At 43.4% G+C, this 20,837-nt stretch overlaps 1 protein-coding gene across 1 annotated transcript in view; it reads right to left on the bottom strand.

Annotated features, from left to right (window-relative positions):
- Nucleotides 1-4,642: 4,642 nt before the first annotated feature.
- Nucleotides 4,643-20,837, bottom strand: part of LOC134402396 (cytochrome P450 2J6-like) — a 95,816-nt gene continuing 79,621 nt past the window's right edge. Inside the window, exons 6-10 of the mRNA XM_063131824.1 lie at nucleotides 20,382-20,558; nucleotides 14,877-15,018; nucleotides 10,140-10,327; nucleotides 6,712-6,853; nucleotides 4,643-4,913 (exon numbers count right to left, since the gene is read on the bottom strand). Of these exons, the coding sequence (XP_062987894.1) occupies nucleotides 4,723-4,913; nucleotides 6,712-6,853; nucleotides 10,140-10,327; nucleotides 14,877-15,018; nucleotides 20,382-20,558 (840 nt within the window). The 3' untranslated portion in view covers nucleotides 4,643-4,722. The remainder of the gene's footprint in view (nucleotides 4,914-6,711; nucleotides 6,854-10,139; nucleotides 10,328-14,876; nucleotides 15,019-20,381; nucleotides 20,559-20,837) is intronic.

The following is a 20,837-nucleotide window of genomic DNA, read 5'->3' as shown; positions in this document are numbered from 1 at the left end:
CACATACAACCTTGCTCGGATTTTTCCCAAAATGGCTATGAATCTAGGTGGAATCTAGGTGGAAGCTCAGATCTAGGTGGAAGCTCTGATGGTGCCCAGTTAGAGGTCTGTATCTGGAAAAATGATGGAGATAACTGCATTTCTGAAAATGGGGGGGATTTTATTCCCCCAAAATCAGGGCATGCTCAGACTCCCTTCAAAATGGTTATGAATCTGGATACATTTAGAAGCTCTCACGGTGTCCATTTTATTATTATTATTATTATTATTATTATTATTATTATTATTAATTTATTTATATAGCACCATCAATGTACATGGTGCTGTACAGAATAAAACAGTAAAAAGCAAGACCCTGCCGCATAGGCTTACATTCTATTAAAATCATAGTAAAGCAATAGGGAGGGGAAGAGAATGCATTTTGATGTTTCTAACTTGAAAACTAAAAAAAAAGTTATAGGCGTTTGACATTTCAATGCAAGTCTGTGGGGAGGGGACACGGAGCACAGATCCGGATCTGGCACCCCACTGTGGAGCGGAGCGGACCATAGGCAGATCAGCCAAAAGTGGAGCGGACCCAATACGAAAGTTGCACATCGGGATCCAGAGGGGATCAGGGGGTCCGTACACAGCCCTAAGGGTTCATACTACCGACTCAGGGGCAAGGAGGGAGCCTCCCTGGCGTGACTCTCGCTTGCCCGTTGATAGCAAATGTGACCCAGTGGGCTCCGCTTCCAATACTTGGTTGGCTGGATTGGTAGGACTCAGGGTTGTGCTACTGATCAGGAGGAGGGTAAAGGGGCCTCTCTGGGGTGACTAGCTCTTGCCCATTGACAGCAAATATGATCCAGGAGGTTGTGTTTCCCAACTCCTGATTGGCTGGGCTTGCACAATTCTAACTCTGTGGATGTTTGTAACTAAGTTTTCTGCCCAGAGACGGTGTGAGACTCTGTGAATACTTGTGATAGTGTTTTTTTTCTTGTATGAAGGTTATTGTGTGTGTTTTAAACTTTTTTTTTTTACCGTGTTTGATAACTGTCTTTAGTTTATAAAAGTTATGCTAGTCTTTTGTGTGTGAAAGTGAAATCAATCATTCTGATGCAGTTCCTACAATATTTCTCACTTATTGTGGTTTGGGTAAACCTGGAGGTCCTGGTGGGAGGGGCGCCAGAATCTCGACTTCCAAGCAACCTACAACCATTACTTCCCAAGCTGTTCTCCCTACACTGGAAAGTGAGCAGCACTGACATACAATGTCACTGGGGAACACTTGCATTTCGGAGAGATGTGGTTGCATTGCAAAGCCTGTCAGCATACGACATGGGGAAAATTCAGAACTAAAAAGTTATGCATAAACAGCAAACTGGATATAGGTGATAAGGATTTATTTAGCAACCAATTGCAGCACAAATCTGTTTCCAATTCTGAGAGGCCCCATCTATATGGGGAATTTATTGTGGTGCTATTGCACCTCATATACAGGCATGACACCCAACATTAGGTCCAATCTGTATTAGCCTTTGCCATAAAAACTGTATTTTCTCACATTCCTTTTGTGAAGGATTTTCCTTTTACTGCGGCTTCCCTGCGTTTCAAGTTCAGCGTATCCTAAACTTGCAGTACTACTCTGAGGAGAGGCAGGGTTGCCTTCAGCACTGTGAGAAAAAATGTAAAGTGTTTAATCATGTTTGCTAATGTGTACCTGTGGAGATGTGTATCTGTGAATAACACACACACACACACACACACACACACACACACACTTCTGCTGGCTTCCCTCCAAATGCACAGTTACAAGATGGGGGATACTTGGCTCAGCAATACTACAAATGAGAAGGATCTTGGAATTGTTGTAGATCACAAGCTGAATATGAGCCAACAATGCAATATGGCTGCAAGAAAGGCAAATGCTATTTTGGGCTGCATTAATAGAAGTATAGCTTCCAAATCACATGAGGTACTGGTTCCTCCCTATTCGGCCCTGGTTAGGCCTCATCTAGAGTATTGCGTCCAGTTCTGGGCTCCACAATTCAAGAAGGACGCAGACAAGCTGGAGCGTGTTCAGAGGAGGGCAACCAGGATGATCAGGGGTCTGGAAACAAAGCCCTATGAAGAGAGACTGAAAGAACTGGGCATGTTTAGCCTGGAGAAGAGAAGACTGAGGGGAGACATGAGAGCACTCTTCAAATACTTAAAAGGTTGTCACGCAGAGGAGGGCCAGGATCTCTTCTCGATCCTCCCAGAGTGCAAGACATGGAATAACGGGCTAAAGTTAAAGGAAGCCAGATTCCAGCTGGACATCAGGAAGAACTTCCTGACTGTTGGAGCAGTACGACAATGGAATCAGTTACCTAGGGAGGTTGTGGGCTCTCCCACACTAGAGGCCTTCAAGAGGCATCTGGACAAGCATCTGTCAGGGATGCTTTAGGGTGGAGTCCTGCACTGAGCAGGGGGTTGGACTCGATGGCCTTGTAGGCCCCTTCCAACTCTGCTATTCTATGATCCTGCTCTTTTCCTCCAACCAGTGTACTGAACAATTAGTGCAATGAGAAAGGCAGCATGTTGCTTTTGCAATGACTCTTGAAAAACAACGCCTCTGCTCCTTCGTTAGGAAAATTAAGAGAAGAAAAGAAACTCCATTTTTGTATTAAGTTAACTATCTGTGTTTTCTATTTCTCATGCTGTATGCTGCTTGAACTTTTATGCCTGTGTAATCACTTGGTCAAGGAACAAGGAACAATGGAAGCAGCAATAGGAAGATATAAACTATGTGTTGTTCGTTAGCTGCTATACCTCAATATCCAAGAAAACACAGTATCCAAGAAAGATAACAGCTGCAGTTACTAGATAAGCACAAAGTTAGGGTGTTTCAGTCAAGTCTTTGTATAGCTGAATGTATATGAAGATTTGTTTCTATCAGTCTTTTTAGATTTGTTTCTATCAGCCTTGCTCCAGGCATTAGCCTCTTGGCTGAACCTTATTTCATGAAATAAAATCTGATTGCCACCTCCTCTGGCTCCTCCTTCCTTTCCTGAAGGAAAATTAGAGTACCCTTCAGAAAGACACCCCAGAATGTCTCTGTTTACACAACACCTTCTCATGATCACATCTGCACATAAGCTTAATGAATGTGAAAATGGAGGGTGCAGGGGAAAAACAATCTGGACCGAGAGCAGCCAAAGCTCTCTGGGCGGTTTACAAAAGTTAAAAACAGTAAACAATCAAAACAAATACACAAAGTTTAAAAACATAAAAAGCATAAAAACAACAGTATCTTTATATCCTCATAAAAACAGTTATTCTGGGGTCCAACAAACACATCTAGTCATGCCCAAGGACAGCCCTGTCTGCTCTTCCCCAGTTAGCTGCAATCATGGTTGAAGCTAAATTCCAGGCCTACCAACAAATGAGTGTTGACAATTGTGACTGCCCTGACCAAGGTCCTGTTGCAGCCAGGAGCGATGGGGATGCATTGATTAGCCCTGCCAGCTCACTCCAATCATCCACAATGTAGGGGATTTTTCAGGGAAACTTTATTTTTAAGAGGTACAGAACATAGGCTGCCTGGAAGTGTGGGTTCTTTCAGTACCTTGTATCATACTCCTTAAATTCCCCACTATAGTATATGAAAGGAAGAATTGGAGATAGACACCCAGAATGATTAATTTCTACTCACACTCATAAATGCAATGAAACTATTACAGCTTTAAAACATTTATTAAAACAATGTAAGAAAGTTAAACAGACTCAGGAACCTCCATTCAGCAAAGCAAACTTAAAACTTACTTACAAACTCTAGAAGACATGGTTTCGCTGGACAAACACCACCCCGCTCCCCCGGATACAACACTGCTGCTAGACTTCTCTCCCTTCTCAGGAAAGACCATGGTCTGAAGCCTATTGATCAGACCCAGACCCAGACTGAAATCAGTTGAGGTCTTGGTGGTAAAAGAGAAGAAATAAAAGTGGCTTCTTCCTGTATGTTTCTTCCTAAATACTCAATTTTACATCACCAACTCCTCCTACTGACTTTCTCTAAATCTTTGAATTCATTGGACCACCTCATCTGTAGAACCAACCCTTCCTAACCCCCCCTCCCCTTTACAGTGGGTCGTTTATGTGAAAGGTCAAGTTCCTTGTTCTTGTGGTTAAGTCATTTACTCCAAAGGAAGTTATGTCCCCTGTTCTTGTGGTCAGTAGCCCTTTCTTACTTCTTCTTTCTCTAACTGCAAGAAATCACTAAACCACAACGTGTCCCTTCATAACCTTGTTTTGCTGTCCCCATCAACTTTTAAGGGAGAAGTCAGTTGGCATCTGTCACAAGCCTGGTTGACTAACTTATCTATTGATAGCAACTTATTATCTCTATTGCATGTATTTCTTGCCCTTTATGTGCTTAGATTACACCTTATGTGTATTCCTTATTCCTATGTACTATATTATGCCTATTTAGACCTTTGCATCCCCAAGCATCTAAGATCCCAAGTGTATGTGTGTGCTACTTGCCCCGTTACTTCCCCACCCCAGCATTTATTAATGTGTCTGTGAACCCCCCTCCCTTGTACTCTTATTAATAGCAATGAGAAGCAAAGATCTCTCTCAACAGAAAGAAATCAGCATGTGTGCATGAACAGCAAAGTCAGGGTGGGGGTTTCTTAGCAGAAAATTAAGGAGGGAAAAATTTGTGGTAATTAGTCAGTTATTCTAAATGCATTTAAATGTTTATGATGAGCTACAGCGAGGAACAGCACAGATTTTATAAGGATGGGGAGAGAATGTGATCCCTTTTATAGCATCTGGATTGAGTTTTTTCAGTCCTTCTGGCAGCTGAAATGTGAACATCCTCAGCAGGCTGGTCAAGAAGATGAAGATTTCAATCATCGCCAGCTGCTCCCCCGGACACACCCGAGCGCCTGTGGAGAAAGCCAAGGAAAGACAGCCAGTGAGTAACAATTTCTTCTCCAGAGCATTTATCCCAGCCTGGCCTGACATGTGCATCTGAGAAAGGAACATGTGTTGGTAGCCTCTTCCCCACCTCACATCCCAAAGTAACCCATGAGGAACTGCCGCTCCTACAGCTGCCCCCTCTATAACTCCCTTTTACTCTATTGGTTGGTATCCCTCAGAGAGGTGTGGCTTTGGCCCAGGCTCCACCAGTAGCTGACCCTGCTTCTGTACAGTTTCAAAGCAGGCAAAATTATCAGAAATACTTAGGCCAGAGAAATGTGTAGGGCATCTTAACTTAAACAAGGGGATCGCAGGGCATTGGACTGAGAAAGAGTTTTCTATATGCGGCTGTTAATCTGCTGTTAATTTGCTACATCCACTTTTGGTTTCATTGTAGAATTAGAACCCATCCCCTTTCCCAATGAAATGTTGTGTTCTCCCTGCGCTAAATAAAACATCACTTAAAGTGCTGGTTAGTTGCAGAAATTACACTGGAAGGCCAAATCATCATCTACAGAAACTGAAAACAAACTTGAGTAGGGAATGACAATTGCATAATAAATGTCTCCTGTGCTAAAGCTTTATGAGCTGCTGGCATTCAGAGGTGAAAGTACCAGTAGTAATGCAAGTGCTGTCTATTCTCTGATGGAAAAGGAAGAAACCTCATCATCCCAAACTTGGCTTTAATTCATCTTTCAGCTATTCCACTAATACAGAACACTGAACGATTCTTCATGTTAAATGGGAATGTAATTCATTGACTATGACTAAACAATCATTCTCCAAAGTCCAACACTTACTGTGCACTCCTATGCATGTCTACTCAGAAGTAAGGGACCTACTCCTTGTAGAAAATCACAGCCTAAATGGAGTAGATATAGCTTTGCACTTTGAAAATGAAACAACAACAACACATCAGGCTCTTTCAGTGGTGAAATTTTTGAGGAACAAGTTCAAACTGTGGTTTAAGGCCAAACTGAATTGTAGGGCTGTGCACTGCCTCATGACGAATCCCCGAAATCAAGACTCAGCTCACCTCGCTTCAGTTACGAGGCGGTTCCAGGTTGGCTCGAGGCACCCCGAAGGTGAAGCAGATCGGTACCAAACAGGCACTTGGCCCTCCCTCCTGCTGTCACAGGAAAGTCAGTGCAAGGCCGGCTGTGAGTTCATTGGTCTCACCTTCCTTTCCCCACTCTCTCTGCTCACCTGCCATCATCACTGCATTGCTGCCACCATCATTGCCCACCGCACCACTGCCATGACCAGGAAACATGGCCTCCTCCGGAGAACTAGGCCATGATTTCAACATACCATTGGCTCTCTGGTTAGTACATCTATGACCACAAACTACTGCGGCAGTAAAGGGAAAATGGCTGTGTTTCCTGGTCATAGTGCCAATGCAGAAGTGGCAGTGATGTAGCAGCCGTGTGGCAGTGGTGGTAGGCAAGCAGTGGGTTGGGGTTTTTGAGAGGGGTGGTGAGGGAGGGAGCAGGAAATCCAATGGACTCCTGCCCAGCCTTGCTACTGGCTTTCCTGGACCTGCAAGGCTGAGGCAAGGCACCGAGGTGAGGCGGGGTTCTTTTGGGGGCTCCAAAATGGCCTCCGACGCAAACCAGGGGGACCGTGCACAGCCCTACTGAATTGTATCTTATGAAAAGAACTGGGATTGTTTCAGCCTTGCCTGATAGGAAGCCAGTTGGCATCTCTTGAGTCTAACCCAGAAAACATGTCTATAAATCAGCAAGTCTGGTTTTCAGCATTTACCTGCACCAAATGGTAGAAATTCTTCTCTAGCCACAAAATTTCCATCCTTGTCCAAAAAATGGTTTGGATTGAACTCTTCAGGAGTCTCCCACCGCTCCGGATCAAGAAGAACAGAGCGCAAATCTGGAAGAATATATGCCCCCTGCAAGACAGGAATGTTAGACAGAGAATGAAGTCAGAACAGTACCTCTCAGGATTGTTCCCCACTTTCCAGGTACTAATCACCGGAGGACACACTCTGGACCCGGTATCTGAAGTTCTGAGGTGTGTTGTAGGAATCCAGTTGGATTGTGGAGCTCAACGAGATTTCCTCGATTGAGGAAATCCACAATTCAAGAAGGACATAGTGTGTTCAGAGGAGGGCAACCAGGCTGATCAGGGGTCTGGAAACAAAGCCCTATGAAGAGAGACTGAAAGAACTGGGCATGTTTAGCCTGGAGAAGAGAAGATTGAGGGGAGACATGATAGCACTCTTCAAATACTTAAAAGGTTGTCACACAGAGGAGGGCCAGGATCTCTTCTCGATCCTCCCAGAGTGCAGGACACGGAATAACGGGCTCAAGTTAAAGGAAGCCAGATTCCAGCTGGACATCAGGAAAAACTTCCTGACTGTTAGAGCAGTGCGACAATGGAATCAGTTACCTAGGGAGGTTGTGGGCTCTCCCACACTAGAGGCCTCCAAGAGGCAGCTGGACAAGCATCTGTTGGGGATGCTTTAGGGTGGATTCCTGCATTGAGCAGGGGGTTGGACTCGATGGCCTTGTAGGCCCCTTCCAACTCTGCTATTCTATGATTCTATGATTCCTCAGTTCACACATACTCCAACTTTGTTCCGTGTTCTGCTAGCTGACCTGATTTGGCTTGAAGTGAATTTGGCCAGCTAGTGGATGTTCAGTGTTCCTGAATTTGCATCAATTACAACTGAATTCATGCAAGCTATGCCTGTAATTTGTACAAATGCACACAATTCAGCTGCAGTTTGTGCACGTTGTGCACATTTTGGACATAGTTGCACAAATCCTGCAAATTAGCACAATTTGTGGCCTGCATTTGTAGAAATCTCTAAGATTAAAAAAATGCACGTAGTAAGTACCCAGAATTCAGGGAATCCGCATGGCTCGCCTCACAAAACAAGCTGAGTCGGCCATCCTGCAGTGATCTGGTGTGTCCTAAAAGGAGCAGAATTCCCAGCAACAGACATATTCTCTAAAAATATGGTGCTATTCTACATAGTTGTTGAGCAAAAGGAATAAAAACATTTCAGGGGAGTGTTTTCTGGTGGCCTCACCTTCAATCATTCAAACCTTTTCCTTCTTAAAAGCATCCTATGTCGCCAATAGGGAGTAAACATCTCCCCCACAAGGCCCATTAAGAGAATGGCCTCAAAGCATGCATTCATTTCAGTCATCACATTTCTATACCACCCCATACTTGAAGCTCTCTGGGCAGTTCACAAACATTACAGGCAACAGCTCCAAATGCCCAAATATTTCCCCAACCCAACATTCTCTTAGGATGAGGCCAGCAAGTGGGGAATCATCTTGCTTTTTTGTTTTACTTTTATTTATTTATTTATTTATTTCATTTCTATACCGCCCAATAGCCGAAGCTCTCTGTGCAGTTCACAAAAATTAATACCATGAAGAGCATAATAAAACAACCAACAATTTAAAAACACAAATACAAAATACAATGTAAAAAGCATGACCAGGATAAAACCACATTTTATTCGGGGTGTGGGGATTAAGAGACGGGGAGGTCTGCCTGCATACTCGCAATTGCCTGCAGAAGCAGCTTTTAAAAGAGAAAGTGAGGACTTAAGCCACTAGGTGTAGCCACTGCTGTTCTTCAAATCCTTTCACCCCCTCCTTGAAAGTAACCAGAATGCCCTTTTCCAATTTAAATAAGTGCACGGGAGGAAGGCGGGTGGGTAGGAAGTGGGGGCTGGGAGTTACGGTTCAGCCCTAGATCTCGGACATCCTTTCTATAATAAACACTGGATATTAAGAGCTGTAACTTTCAAAATCTTCAGATGTGTATTTTTGAATCTATAAAAAGAACCACCCCCAATTCCGAGATCAACTTAAGTATAGACAATTTGCAGGTTGGGAAGAAAAGGATTTTTTCCATAATCGTGATCTCTTTATACAAGGAAAAATCATATCAATGCAACAATTAGAGGGAAAACTGAGCTCACTCCCTTGTACCTGGCTCCAAAAAATGCAAATAGTCTCTTTTGCAAATACTCTATATCACTTCCATAACATTCCACGCTCACTTGCTATATTTGAGAAAGCTTGCCTGACTTTTTCTGGAAAAGTTAAAGGGGGAGCTTCTGATATATATCACATGATGTTGAATTGTCAATTCTCAGATAAGGGAGGGTTAAAATGATTTGGGAACATGATCTGCACACCAGTTTCACTGAAGGTGAATGGAAAAGTTTATGGCAATCAGCACCCTCTAAAACAATATCGGCAAAAGTTAAAAGCTCACTCTGAAAATCACTCACAGGTGGCATATTACCCCGTTAGATTGCACCATATTAGTGCACCATATTGCACTATATAGTGCACCATATTGCACTCTGTACAGCACCATGTACATTGATGGTGCTAAATAAATAATAATAATAATAATAATAATAATAATAATAATAATAATAATAATAAAGTCTCCACTCTGTTGGCGCAGTTGCTCAGTTCCTGGCACTTATATTCATCTTTGATGGGAATGTCAACAGGTCAAAACTTTTCGATCAGGAGTTTTCCAAACCATTACAAACATTAATCATGTTGAAGTAGAAGCTGATCCAGCACTGGCTCTACTTTCTATTTTTAGGAATTCCAATAGAAACATTATTCCCAAAGCCTTGGTCACCCACTTGCTGGTTGCAGCCAGGTGGGAAATTGCCCACTTCTTGAAAAGTGACAGACCTTTTGACCATCAACACTGGTTTTCTAAGATTTGGAAACTAGCTTTAAATGGTAAGTTGACTCAACACAGCAGGTTAGCAAAAGGGGAAACAACATCAGACACATTTTTGGGAAACTGGTTGGACTTTTTCTCATTTATTAATATGAATCCTGACAAATCTAGACCTCCAATGACTCAGGAATCCTTTTGGTCAGAGGTTCTAACTTAATCTGCGATTTTTTCTGTACTAGAAAGTATAGATTTGTTTAAGATTTCTATATTTACTAAGTGCTTATTGAAGGTATGAACACCCATTCTTTTTATAGTGGTGTTGTGGGAACATTTGTATTGTTGTTGAGTGTGGTTTTTTTTTTTACTCTGTGTGTTTATTCTATTTGTCCTTACTTGAAAATAAATAAAATAGTATTAAAAAAAAAGGAATTCAAAGTTTATGAAGCTCCTTGCTTCTGAGATACAGGATTGTGACTATGGGCATTCACTGTATTCTGTACCTTGGGAATGAGATAACCGTTCACGTTCACATCCTTCGCACATTGTCTTGGAACTCCAAATAATAAGATATAATTTGAACGCTGCATCTCATGAATCACAGCATTAGTGTAGGGCAGTTTCTTTATATCTTGGTAGCAGATGGAATGAGATGAACCGAAAACATCTTCTATCTCCTTATAGACTTTATCTGAGAAAAATAATGAAAATCGAAGCATAAGTTTGGATATAACTTTTTATTTCATAAAGCTTCAAAACTCATTGACAAATATTTATTCACCATGGAATCATTCCATTTAATCCTCTTAATGAATCACAAACTACAATTAATGAATCACAAACTACAACCACCCAGAGAGCTTCGGCTATTGGGCGGTATAAAAATGTAATAAATAAATAAATAAATTAGTGTATTATTTAATTCTACGCTGCCTAACATCTGAAGCACACACTTTTATCCTACTTTTTCCTCTAAGGACATCAAAAAACCATACATATTTGTCTCCCCCTTATTAACCTGTGAAGTAGGGTAGCTTGAAAAATACCAACTGACCCAAGGTCATCCCAGTGTGTTTCATGGCTGTGTTGGGATATTTTATTTATTTATTAACAGTATTTGTATACTGCTTGATCTACAAAATATCTAAGTGTTTTACTGGCCAAGGTATTAAAAATCACTATTAAAACACACAGTTAATAAACAATTATGAAGCTGGGTTTCTCATTCTGACACACTAACTACTACGTTGCTGAACTGGGCTTCACAGCCTTACTCTGGGGAATTGCCCAGGGTGCTGAGCTTATGGTGGCCCCAAGCAGAGCTAAGGAGGCAGCTCTTTCAACAGGCACTGTAAGCTTTCTGGGTAGCCTGCAAAGGTGGCCATGGGTGTGTGAGTGAGGGCAACAAAGGTGCCCCTTGCCCAGGGTGCTATATTTCCTAAGGCTGGACCTTGCCTGACGTAAGGTAGGTTGAAACACCAATTTTATTGTAAAATTAATTGTAAAGTTAATAAGAACTAGGTCCCCAAATATATGTTTGAGCTAAACTTGAGTTCCATTTTATTAAGTCTACTGCACAACTTTCAAATGCTGTGATATCTCTCAGACTTGATACAACTGCCAGTTCTTAGTTTGTCACTCTTTGAGCATCATCTGATGTGGGGAAATTGTGTTTCACTATCATCACTTTGCCGCCTGCTTCTGTCCCACAAATAAGGACAAACGGCTTCCACTTCCTTCATGCAGGGAAGAAAGAGGAAGCAAGCAACCACCACGTGCCCCATTCAATGGGTGTTTTCATCACTCTGCTTCTCCTGCACACAGCAGGAAATGGCAGCAAGTTTTATTCCAGCCAAAAATCAGATCTTTTCCGTCTTTTTTGTAATGGAAAAATGAGCAGAATGAGCAAGAGGTGGACAACGGTGTGAAAAGGACCCACAAAGATCCATTAGTGGCTAGTAACGAGCATACTATAAACGATTGTCTGATGACGCTCTTTATAAACAGTTTTATTGAGACCGTGATTATTTATTTTGTGCTAATTGTTGTTAGGCCATTCTGGTTCTGGACCCTTAAAGAATGTCCATAAACTCATTTATTTATAGGCTGGTTCCATTTCATCAAGAGAGATTCTAGGGACATAGGAAGCTGCCTTATACTGAGTCTGACCGTGGGTTCATCTAACCCAGTATTGCCGACCATAACTGGAAGCAGCTCTCCGGGATTTCAGGCAGGATCCATTCTTCACTCTACCTGGAGAAGCTGAGGATCAAACCTGGGAATGTCTTCATGCAAAACATGTGCTCTGTCCCATTGAGCTGTAGCCCTTTTCCTACCCTGCCCTGTTCTAAGAGGCACAGTTAGAGTAATTTATTTATTTTGGCCTTCAACCAAATCCATTGGAAGTTTATGCTTGCTGCATTGAGCAATTTTGGATTTCCAATGGAATTTTTGAAGTGGGTTATAATTTTATATTCAACCACAAGAGCAAGAGTTGTGACCAGTGGTTCGTTTGGGCAAGGTTCTAGGCAAGGATGTCCACCTTTCCCTTTGATATTTGATCTATATTTGGAACCACTGACATGTGCAATTAAACAGAATAGTATTTTTGCGGGTTTGTGCATGCTGATTTAGGATTTAAAATAATTCTTTATGCTGATGATACCTTATTGTTTATTTCTAAGCTCCAGGCATCTAATCCTGCTTTGATGAACTTGATAAATACTTTTGGTGATCCATCCAGTTATTTAACCACCCAGAGAGCTTTGGCTATGGGGCGGTATATAAATGTAATAAATAAATAAATTTGGTTGGAGTCTGAATTGATGCTAATCGGAGGCAGCACATTCCCTAGTGTGTTGGCTAACGCTCAATTTTGATGGTGCCCTGATTTTATTACCTAGAGATATCTCAATTGATTAAAATAAATTTGAATAAGCTGATCAGTGAGACTGCACGAGATATGGATAAATGGGCACCGTTAAAGTTGAGTTTGTGGGGTAAAATCAACATACTTAAGATCAACATCCTACCTTGAATTCTCTATGTTATATGTGGGATTCCTTTATTTATACTTGGCAAATATTATCAACAACTTAATGTTTTGTTTCATAATTTTTTCTGGGGGTTATCCTTGAAAAGGATGCAACTTCCAATTAAAGAAGGTGGGTTTGGTTTTCCAGACCTTGCTTTGTACCATCAGGCCTATCTACTAGCTTGAACTAAGGGCAAAGCTAGACGGGGTGATATCATGGGGATTGTCCCAGGATCGTCCCTGTGTGCCCACTTGATGCACAAGGGATCCCAGGAGCAGGGAGGGATGATCCCTCCCTTTCCCTGGGATATCACCCTACGCTTTAGCCACATTTTTTCCGTGGTCTCGGGATGATCCCTACACCATGGAAGGTGTGGCCCACCATCACGGTTTCTCCCGGTTCTTCGTGGTTACTTGCGAGGAGCTTGGAACTGTGCATGGGGTGCAGAGCTCCTTGGGAGCTCAGCACCCATTGGGGGTGGGGGGTGGGAGTGGGGATTTTTTTTTTAAAAAAACTTACCTTTTAGCGCATGAGTGCTCATGCGCCCCTTCTGGTGTGTTTTTTTAAAAAACAAAATGGCGGGCATGACGTCATCTTCTTCCGAGAATGTCACACGCTGCATATAAACAGAGGGGGACAATCTCACGATCATAACATCGCGAGATCCTCACCCCTCCATGGAGCTAGATCCATAGGTCTAGCTGAGGCCAAGGTTTTGGTCTTTTCCAGTTTATTTAGATTTGCCACCTTGATCAGTTTTGGAATCCTTATAGTTAGAGCCTCTTCCCAAATGGATGGCACTCAATTTTTGACACATTAGAAAAAATAACCCCCTTCTACAATCTTGGCTGCTAGAGAGGTGCAGCATATATTATCATGTCAATTAGAGTTCGATCCATTATCTCATGCAAAATTGACAGGATTGGAATAGAGAATTAGAGTATCTTATTTTGCCTATTGTTGTCTTAGAATCTTAGAAGCTTTTAAGCATCTTAGGCTATGTTTTATTCAGCAAAAATTCCTGGTTTTGGTTTACTGGACTCCACAATGCCCTTTCAATAAGGGTCTATCTAACTTACATAACTGTTGGAGATGTAATACACCTAATGCTTCTTTAATTCCTATGGTTTGTCAATGTTCAATAGTGCCCCCCTTTTGGGAGGAGGTTATAAAAAGAATAAATTTTGTACTGAAACAATCTATAATAGGGTGACCATATTTGGGAAACCAAAAAAGAGGACACCTAGTGTGTGTGGGGGGGAAGCAGCTTTCTGAGTCCTGCAGAAAGTACGTTATTCCCCCGCCACCTTAAAGAACCCGATTGGAGTGGAGGAGGGGAAAGGATTTCATTCTGCACCACCACCATCCACTCCAATTGGGGTCTTTTCTATAATGTCCACGAATGACCCACTTTCCCCTTTAAGACCTCAATTGGAGCTCGGGGTGGGGGAATGATGTGCCTCAAGAAAGCATGTCATTCCCTCCTGCCATGCTAATGGCAGCCTTAAAGAGGAAGGTGTGTCATTCTAGGACATTATTGAAAATTATAGAAAATCCCCCCTGACACCATGGAAAGAACAAAAACCAGGACAAATCCGGGGAAATCCTGACAGTTGGTCACCCTAATCTATAATATGGAACGATGTCCATGTCCTCCCAACTTACCTACTGACTTCTTGGCCTGCACACGGCCAGCGCAAATGAATTTTCAGAGCCCTTATGACAGCTAAAAGGTTTACATTATCATGTTGGAAGGACAAATGCTCACCTCCCATAATGCAATGGACTGAGGACATAACAACATTATCAACATTTGAAAGGGTGTTTATATAGGCACAACTTGTGAGGAGATCAATACATGGCTATATAGACTGCTTTTCTTGAAACCTATGCATAACTCCCCCACCTTTCTCCATTTTTTTCTTAAATGGATGGCTTACCTGATGGGGGGAAATGCAATGCAAACATTCCTATATATGCAATGTTTTTCAGGGTTTTTTTGGGGGGGGGGTTCTGTTTTGTTATTATTCACAATTAAAAGGGGGAAAATATTTGTTGCATTTCTATACCACCCAAAAGCCAAAGATTTAAAATAGTTAAAGCTTTCTCTTCTTAGCATATCAATTGATAAGTAAGTAATCTTAAAAGAATGACATGACAGGGATCAAGAGTGTCCCTTGCTCCCATGGGGCAGATCTCTCTCACCTTGGATATCTGGATGATTTGTCAGGAAGAGAAGTGCCCATTTCATAGTAGTGGTGGTTGTCTCCGTTCCCGCGATAATAAATTCAATAATGCACTGAGCCAGGTTCTCTTCATCATAAGTAGAGTTGGGGTCATTTCTGCTCTGATGTTGAAAGTGGGGGAAGGTAAAATTTAATTTATAATGAATTATAGGCTGTTCCTCAGCACTTCCTTCCCTTCTGGGCCAACCTTATTTTCCTAGCAGCAAATCATGTCTCATAGTTGAGTGTTTTGAGTTCCTTGTATTCTGTCCTGTGCAAACCATATTTTCTACTGTATGTCAAGAACACTGGATTGCATTTGTGCTTGGTGAAAAAAGTCTTCATAGAATCATAGAATAGCAGAGTTGGAAGGGGCCTACAAGGCTATCGAGTCCAACCACGTGCTCAATCCAGGAATCCACCCTAAAGCATCCCTGACAGATGGTTGTCCAGCTGCCTCTTGAAGGCCTCTAGTGTGGGAGAGCCCACAACCTCCCTAGGCAACTGATTCCATTGTCGTACTGCTCTAACAGTCAGGAAGTTTTTCCTGATGTCCAGCTGGAATCTGCCTTCCTTTGAGCCTGTTATTCTGTGTCCTGCACTCTGGGAGGATTGAGTAGAGATCCTGGCCCTCCTCTGTGTGACAACCTTTTAAGTATTTGAAGGGTACTGTCATGTCTCCCCTCAATCTTCTTTTCTCCAGGCTAAACATGCCCAGTTCTTTCAGTCTCTGTTCATAAGGTTGTATGATATGCTGTGTCTCAGATAGACACTGAACTCTACATTAGTTAATGTGGAATAACTAATGCCATGTGTTACATACTTCTGAAGCTCAGTAACATAGTTTTCTCACTCCTTAGTAACCCTGATTGTGAATTCAATAGGGTGGATAAAGGATGTCAGAGATAACTGATCCACATTAACTATTGACTATGCATCCACGGATCCTGTTCAGATGACACACTAAGCCTTGGTGGGGCAAGCATTTTCAGCTAAACATTGTGGGCATGTTGGGTGACCCATTCCTAACCATGGTGGCTACACTCACTAAACATTTGCTGCAAAAGTAGTGTAACCATATTTTGGAAACCAAAAAGGAGGACACCCTAACATGGCTGGCCATCAAGATGGCTTGCCCACGCAAACATGGCTGGCCCCCAAGGGGCATGCCCACCCAAACATGGCCTTTGTCACATGTCTGATTGCAGGAATGTGAAGTGTGGGAAATAATGAGGCTTACACAAGATTACACAAACAGGGCCACATTTATTGATGGAGCTGCAGAAGGGAAAAGCCTTCTACCAAGCCTGTTATCCAGGGACAACTGGTCTTCCAGGCCTGCAATATATAGACACCCAGTCAACCAAGCCTATGCTTTCAAGGATGCACGGTTTACCAGGCCTGTGATTTAGAGACACCTAGGCCTTAGCTACATGCGGCAAAAACATCCCTGTGCGTCCACATGATGTAAAGGGGATCCTGGGATCAGGGAAGGATGATCTCTCCTTTGCCCCAGGATCTCACCCTACACTTTGGCCTCAGCTAGACCTAGCAGTCTAGTGGGACAGAGGGGTGAAGATCCCACAATATTTTTATTGCAAGGTCTCCCTCTCTGTTCACACGCAGCATGCAACGACCTCAGAGGGAGACGAGTCATGCCTGCCATTTTGCGTTTTTTAAAAAGAAACAGCAGCACACGAGCACTCGTTCACAAAAGGTTCATCCTTTCTTTTTCTTTAAAGAAGATTCCCCCTACCCCCACCCTACCCCGATGGGCGCGGAGCTCCTCATGAGCTCTGCACCTATTCCGTGGGTCCCGGCTCCTTGCAAGGAACCACAAGGAACCAGGACAACCCGCGATGCCCGGCCACACATTTTGCGGTCTCGGGCTCAGCCCAGTGCCATTGAAAAACTGGGCCTAAAGTGGAGGGCAAGATCCCAAGGCAAAGGAGGGATTGTCATACCCTGTGTAGGTATGGAGTCAGGGGATGAGGACATGGAGGAACCCAGACCCGTTGCTGAAGGGTCCAGCTCAAGGGGGGGGGTGGAACCTGTGCCAGGAGGGGGTCCTGCCAACCTAGGGAGCCAAGAGGAGGAAGAGCTGAGCACAAGTGTATCAGCATCTACGTCAGCAGGGAGTCCTGCCAATCTAGATAACCAAGATGGGGAAGAACCAAATGCACCCGTTCCGTCTTTCAGCCAGCAGAGAGCAGAAAACGAAGCCAGACGCCGCTCCCAGAGGCTTTATCTGAAACGCCAAGCAATCAAGGAGCACCTGGGAGCAGCAGTGACTTGCATATATATGCCTCAGGGAGCTGGGGAGAATTTGTCAGAGGTTAACTGATTACTCTGGCAAAAGCTCCGGTGTCTGTTGCCTGTGACTTCTCAGCCTTGTTGCCTAGAATCCTGTTTGACCACGGACCTGTTCCTGATCAAGTTGCCTGCTAATCCTGTTTGGCCACGGACCAGCTCTGGACCACGCTGCCTGCTAATCCTGTTTGACAATGGACCTGTTCTACACGCTGCCTGCTGTAAGCCTTGTCTGTTAGCTCTGTGACCTGGACTATTCTTTGTGTGTCTCCTTGCCTGCATCTGGCTGCTTCTGAAGAGACTGAATTCTGCCTGTAACTTTGAGTATTATCTGCCTAGCCTTAATTACTTGGTTGTTGCAATAAAGTTGGCAGATTTCCTGGACACTGTTCTTATCTCTGTCAGCTCCTTAGCTGTTCGATTATGGTCGGCCTTTGGCAGCTTTCCCAGACAGGGATCCTCTGTCCCTGATCCCAGGATCCCCTGTGCATCATATGGACACACAGGGATGATCCTGGTGATCGCCCTGGGATAAAGCCCCATCTAGCTAAGGCCTAAGAGTCTACCTTCCTGGTTCTGCCTGCTCTGGTCGAAAATTAACTGTTTTCTAATGGAAGTGTTCTGTCTGTCTAATCTGTTTATCAAGGAAAAGCTTATGTAGTGACTCTGTCTTGTTTGAAAGCCTTTTTCATTACTGTAATTTGAGTTTGGCCAATGCATGATTGATATATATATATATATATATATATATATATATATATATATATGTATATATATATATAAACCTAAATTAATCAATACATTATTTATTTCAGAATATATGGTTAGCATGGAAGTTTTAGTGTGAGATACACCACTATTTTTCTTTCAGAGATCTTAACATGTGGGACACAGCCTGCCCATTTAGAAACATACTTCACCCCTGCTGTGCCCCACCCTGGATTTTTTTCTAGTGCTGCCGCTTCTTCCAATATTTAGTCCTGTATAGTTGTTCCTATCAATATAAAGCAAGGGCCATTTCTACACCAGCCCGAAAATTGGGCTGGTCACGACGGAGCCCCTGTGTGTCCAAATGATGCACAGGAACTCCTGGGAAGAAGGAGGGGTGAGAACACGTTCTTCCTGCGATAAGTACTCCCTGGGAAAATCCAATTCTTCCCACAGTCTCGGGATCATCCTGAGACGGCGGGAGGTGTGACCACCCGTCCTGGCTTCTTCCCTCCTCCCTGTGAGTAGTGGGGATCAGTAGAGGGAAGGAACTGGGCTGGGAGGAATTGAGGGGGAGTGGGAGTGGGGTTGGGGCTTTTTTTAAAAAATGAACAAAAAACCCTCACTTTTCATTGGAGTGCATGTGCTCTCATCTCCTTTAAAAAAATGACAGACATGACACCATCCTTCCTCCTTGGATGTCACGCCCACATTTAGACTAAGGGGAGGATATCACAATCAGGATCTCACAAGATCCTCCCCCCTCCCTCCCTCTACACTGTGCTCGTGTAGAAATGGCCTATGAATTGCTTCCCCTTCCTTTATAGTATGGGATGAGTTAAAATATGTATCTGAGATTCTTTTCAACTACTCTGTAATCTTATAGCAACAGCTGTAAATTCTTGCTGGATTCCCCCCCCCGCCCCCCGATTTAGCTCTGTACTGTAAGTTTGTAAGTGAGTACTTCTCTGGGATTTAGCTCCCTTTGATATGGTCTTGTTTTGGCTTCAGCAACTGTTTATGAATTTTAAATTATAAATGAGTACCTCAGGTAACTAAATAGTTAGTTAAGTAATTTCACTTACCTTTCCTTGCCCAGTTGATTAACCCACATGTATCCTGAGACTTTGGCGCTGGAACTGAGATACTTGGTGCTTAATCTGTGCTGTTATATTACTGTTTACTTTCAAGATCAGCTAACCCAGATTAATTGCTCTTTCACAGGCCATTGCTAGATGAGGTCTTAGTGCAGTGTGAGGCCCAGTCTCCCTCCTGTGCATCCAGATGACGCACAGGGGATTGCGGGGTCAGGCCAGGCTAAGACCTCCCTTAACCCGAGATAAGCGGATTCGCTTATGGCCTGGCTTTTCCGCAGGGCCCCGTCGCGTCTAGCAGGGTCCGTGGCTTTTCCCAGCTGCTCGCTTACTCGCAAGATGCTGGAAGAAGCCACGGACTGGGCACAGCGCTCATAGGAGCGCTGTGCCCATCGGGCTGGGGGGGGGAATCATGGGGTGGGGAGATAGGGACCAGGGGTAAGGCCAGACCCAGCAGGAGAGAGGAGAAGAAGGATGGGCACGGGCATGGCAGATGGGGGGCAGGGGAAGAAGGATGGGGGACAGGGCATCGGGGATGGGGAGGAAAGAAGGACGAGCGAGCGACTGGGCAGGGGGGGTCACACATCATGGGGGGGAAATCAGGGGGAGCGGGGAACCCTTAATTTTTTTTAAAAAGCACTTACCTTTCCGGTGGTGCGCTCCTGCGCACATGGCCCTTTAAGGGGGGAAACAGCGGAGCACGCGATGGGCCTTTCCCTTGCCCCGTCGCATGTTGACGTGTGGAAAAGGGCGACGGCGCGCACTAGCTGTAGCTCGCCATCACCCCGCCTCCCAGATGGATTTTCTGGTAGGTCTAGCAAGGCCCTCAGTTTTCCCATTATATAGCAAAACAATTGTGACATAATGGCTAAAGTGTTAGACACAGACGGGTAAGAGATGGGTTCAAATTCCTGCTCAGCCATGAAGTTCAATGGATGCCTGGGTGATCTTAAGCCACTGACACAGCCTACTCCGCAGACATTGTGTGAATAACATGAAGTGGAAATTATGAACACCTACATAAGCGACACGGAGTAATGTGGAATTAAAATATAATGAAGAAATCACTTTGAACTATTAGGAGGGTAAAAAAGATTGATCTTTTTAGTTTTCTCAATATGTATTTTTGTGTGGAATGGGCCCTAATCCAGAGTTATTATTATTTTTTTGGTATAGAAGCAAAGTTGCATAGGCATGAAACCTTGATGCATAGGTCTCCACTCAGCAACAGCAACACTAATATCCTCAGAGTTGTGGAAATACCTGCTTTTTTTTTAAATAGATATTCAAGTGGATACACTCATGTATGGATTATAACTCACCTTAGCACCTGAATTTAATATGGGTGAAGTTCAAGTACAGTATAGACTTACTTTCTCGATCTGAAGTAGATAGAAATCTATGAAATCCTGTGGCTCATGAAAAGACTGTTGCTCCTTGTGCTTCTCTATCTCCTCCCTCGAATATGAAAGCACTTCCTCCATGGATGAGAACACCTTTTTGTGAGGCCCTGGAAGATGGTTCATGATCCATGGGAATATTTCATACAACTATAGGGAAGACAAAAGTCAAATCCCGACATCATCAAGGAGCAGGCTGGGTAACACAAGCCAAACCCTTTGGATTAGCACTTCAGTATCATGCTCTGGAATATTCTTGAAGCCTCACATATTAATTGTATTCTCATTTATTGAAAAGCTGGATTTAGCATCTTCTTCTAAAACCCACAATCACTAGATTCTGTTTCACGGATTTGTATCGGGGAGGCGGCTGCTTACCTTAGCAGCAGCAATGGTGTCTGAAGAGACACTGGGCCTGTTCAGAATACA

This window comes from Elgaria multicarinata, chromosome 8, assembly GCF_023053635.1.
Source record: "Elgaria multicarinata webbii isolate HBS135686 ecotype San Diego chromosome 8, rElgMul1.1.pri, whole genome shotgun sequence".
NCBI classification, from domain to species: Eukaryota; Metazoa; Chordata; class Lepidosauria; order Squamata; family Anguidae; genus Elgaria; species Elgaria multicarinata.
This window is presented reverse-complemented; position numbering and strand designations above follow the sequence as displayed.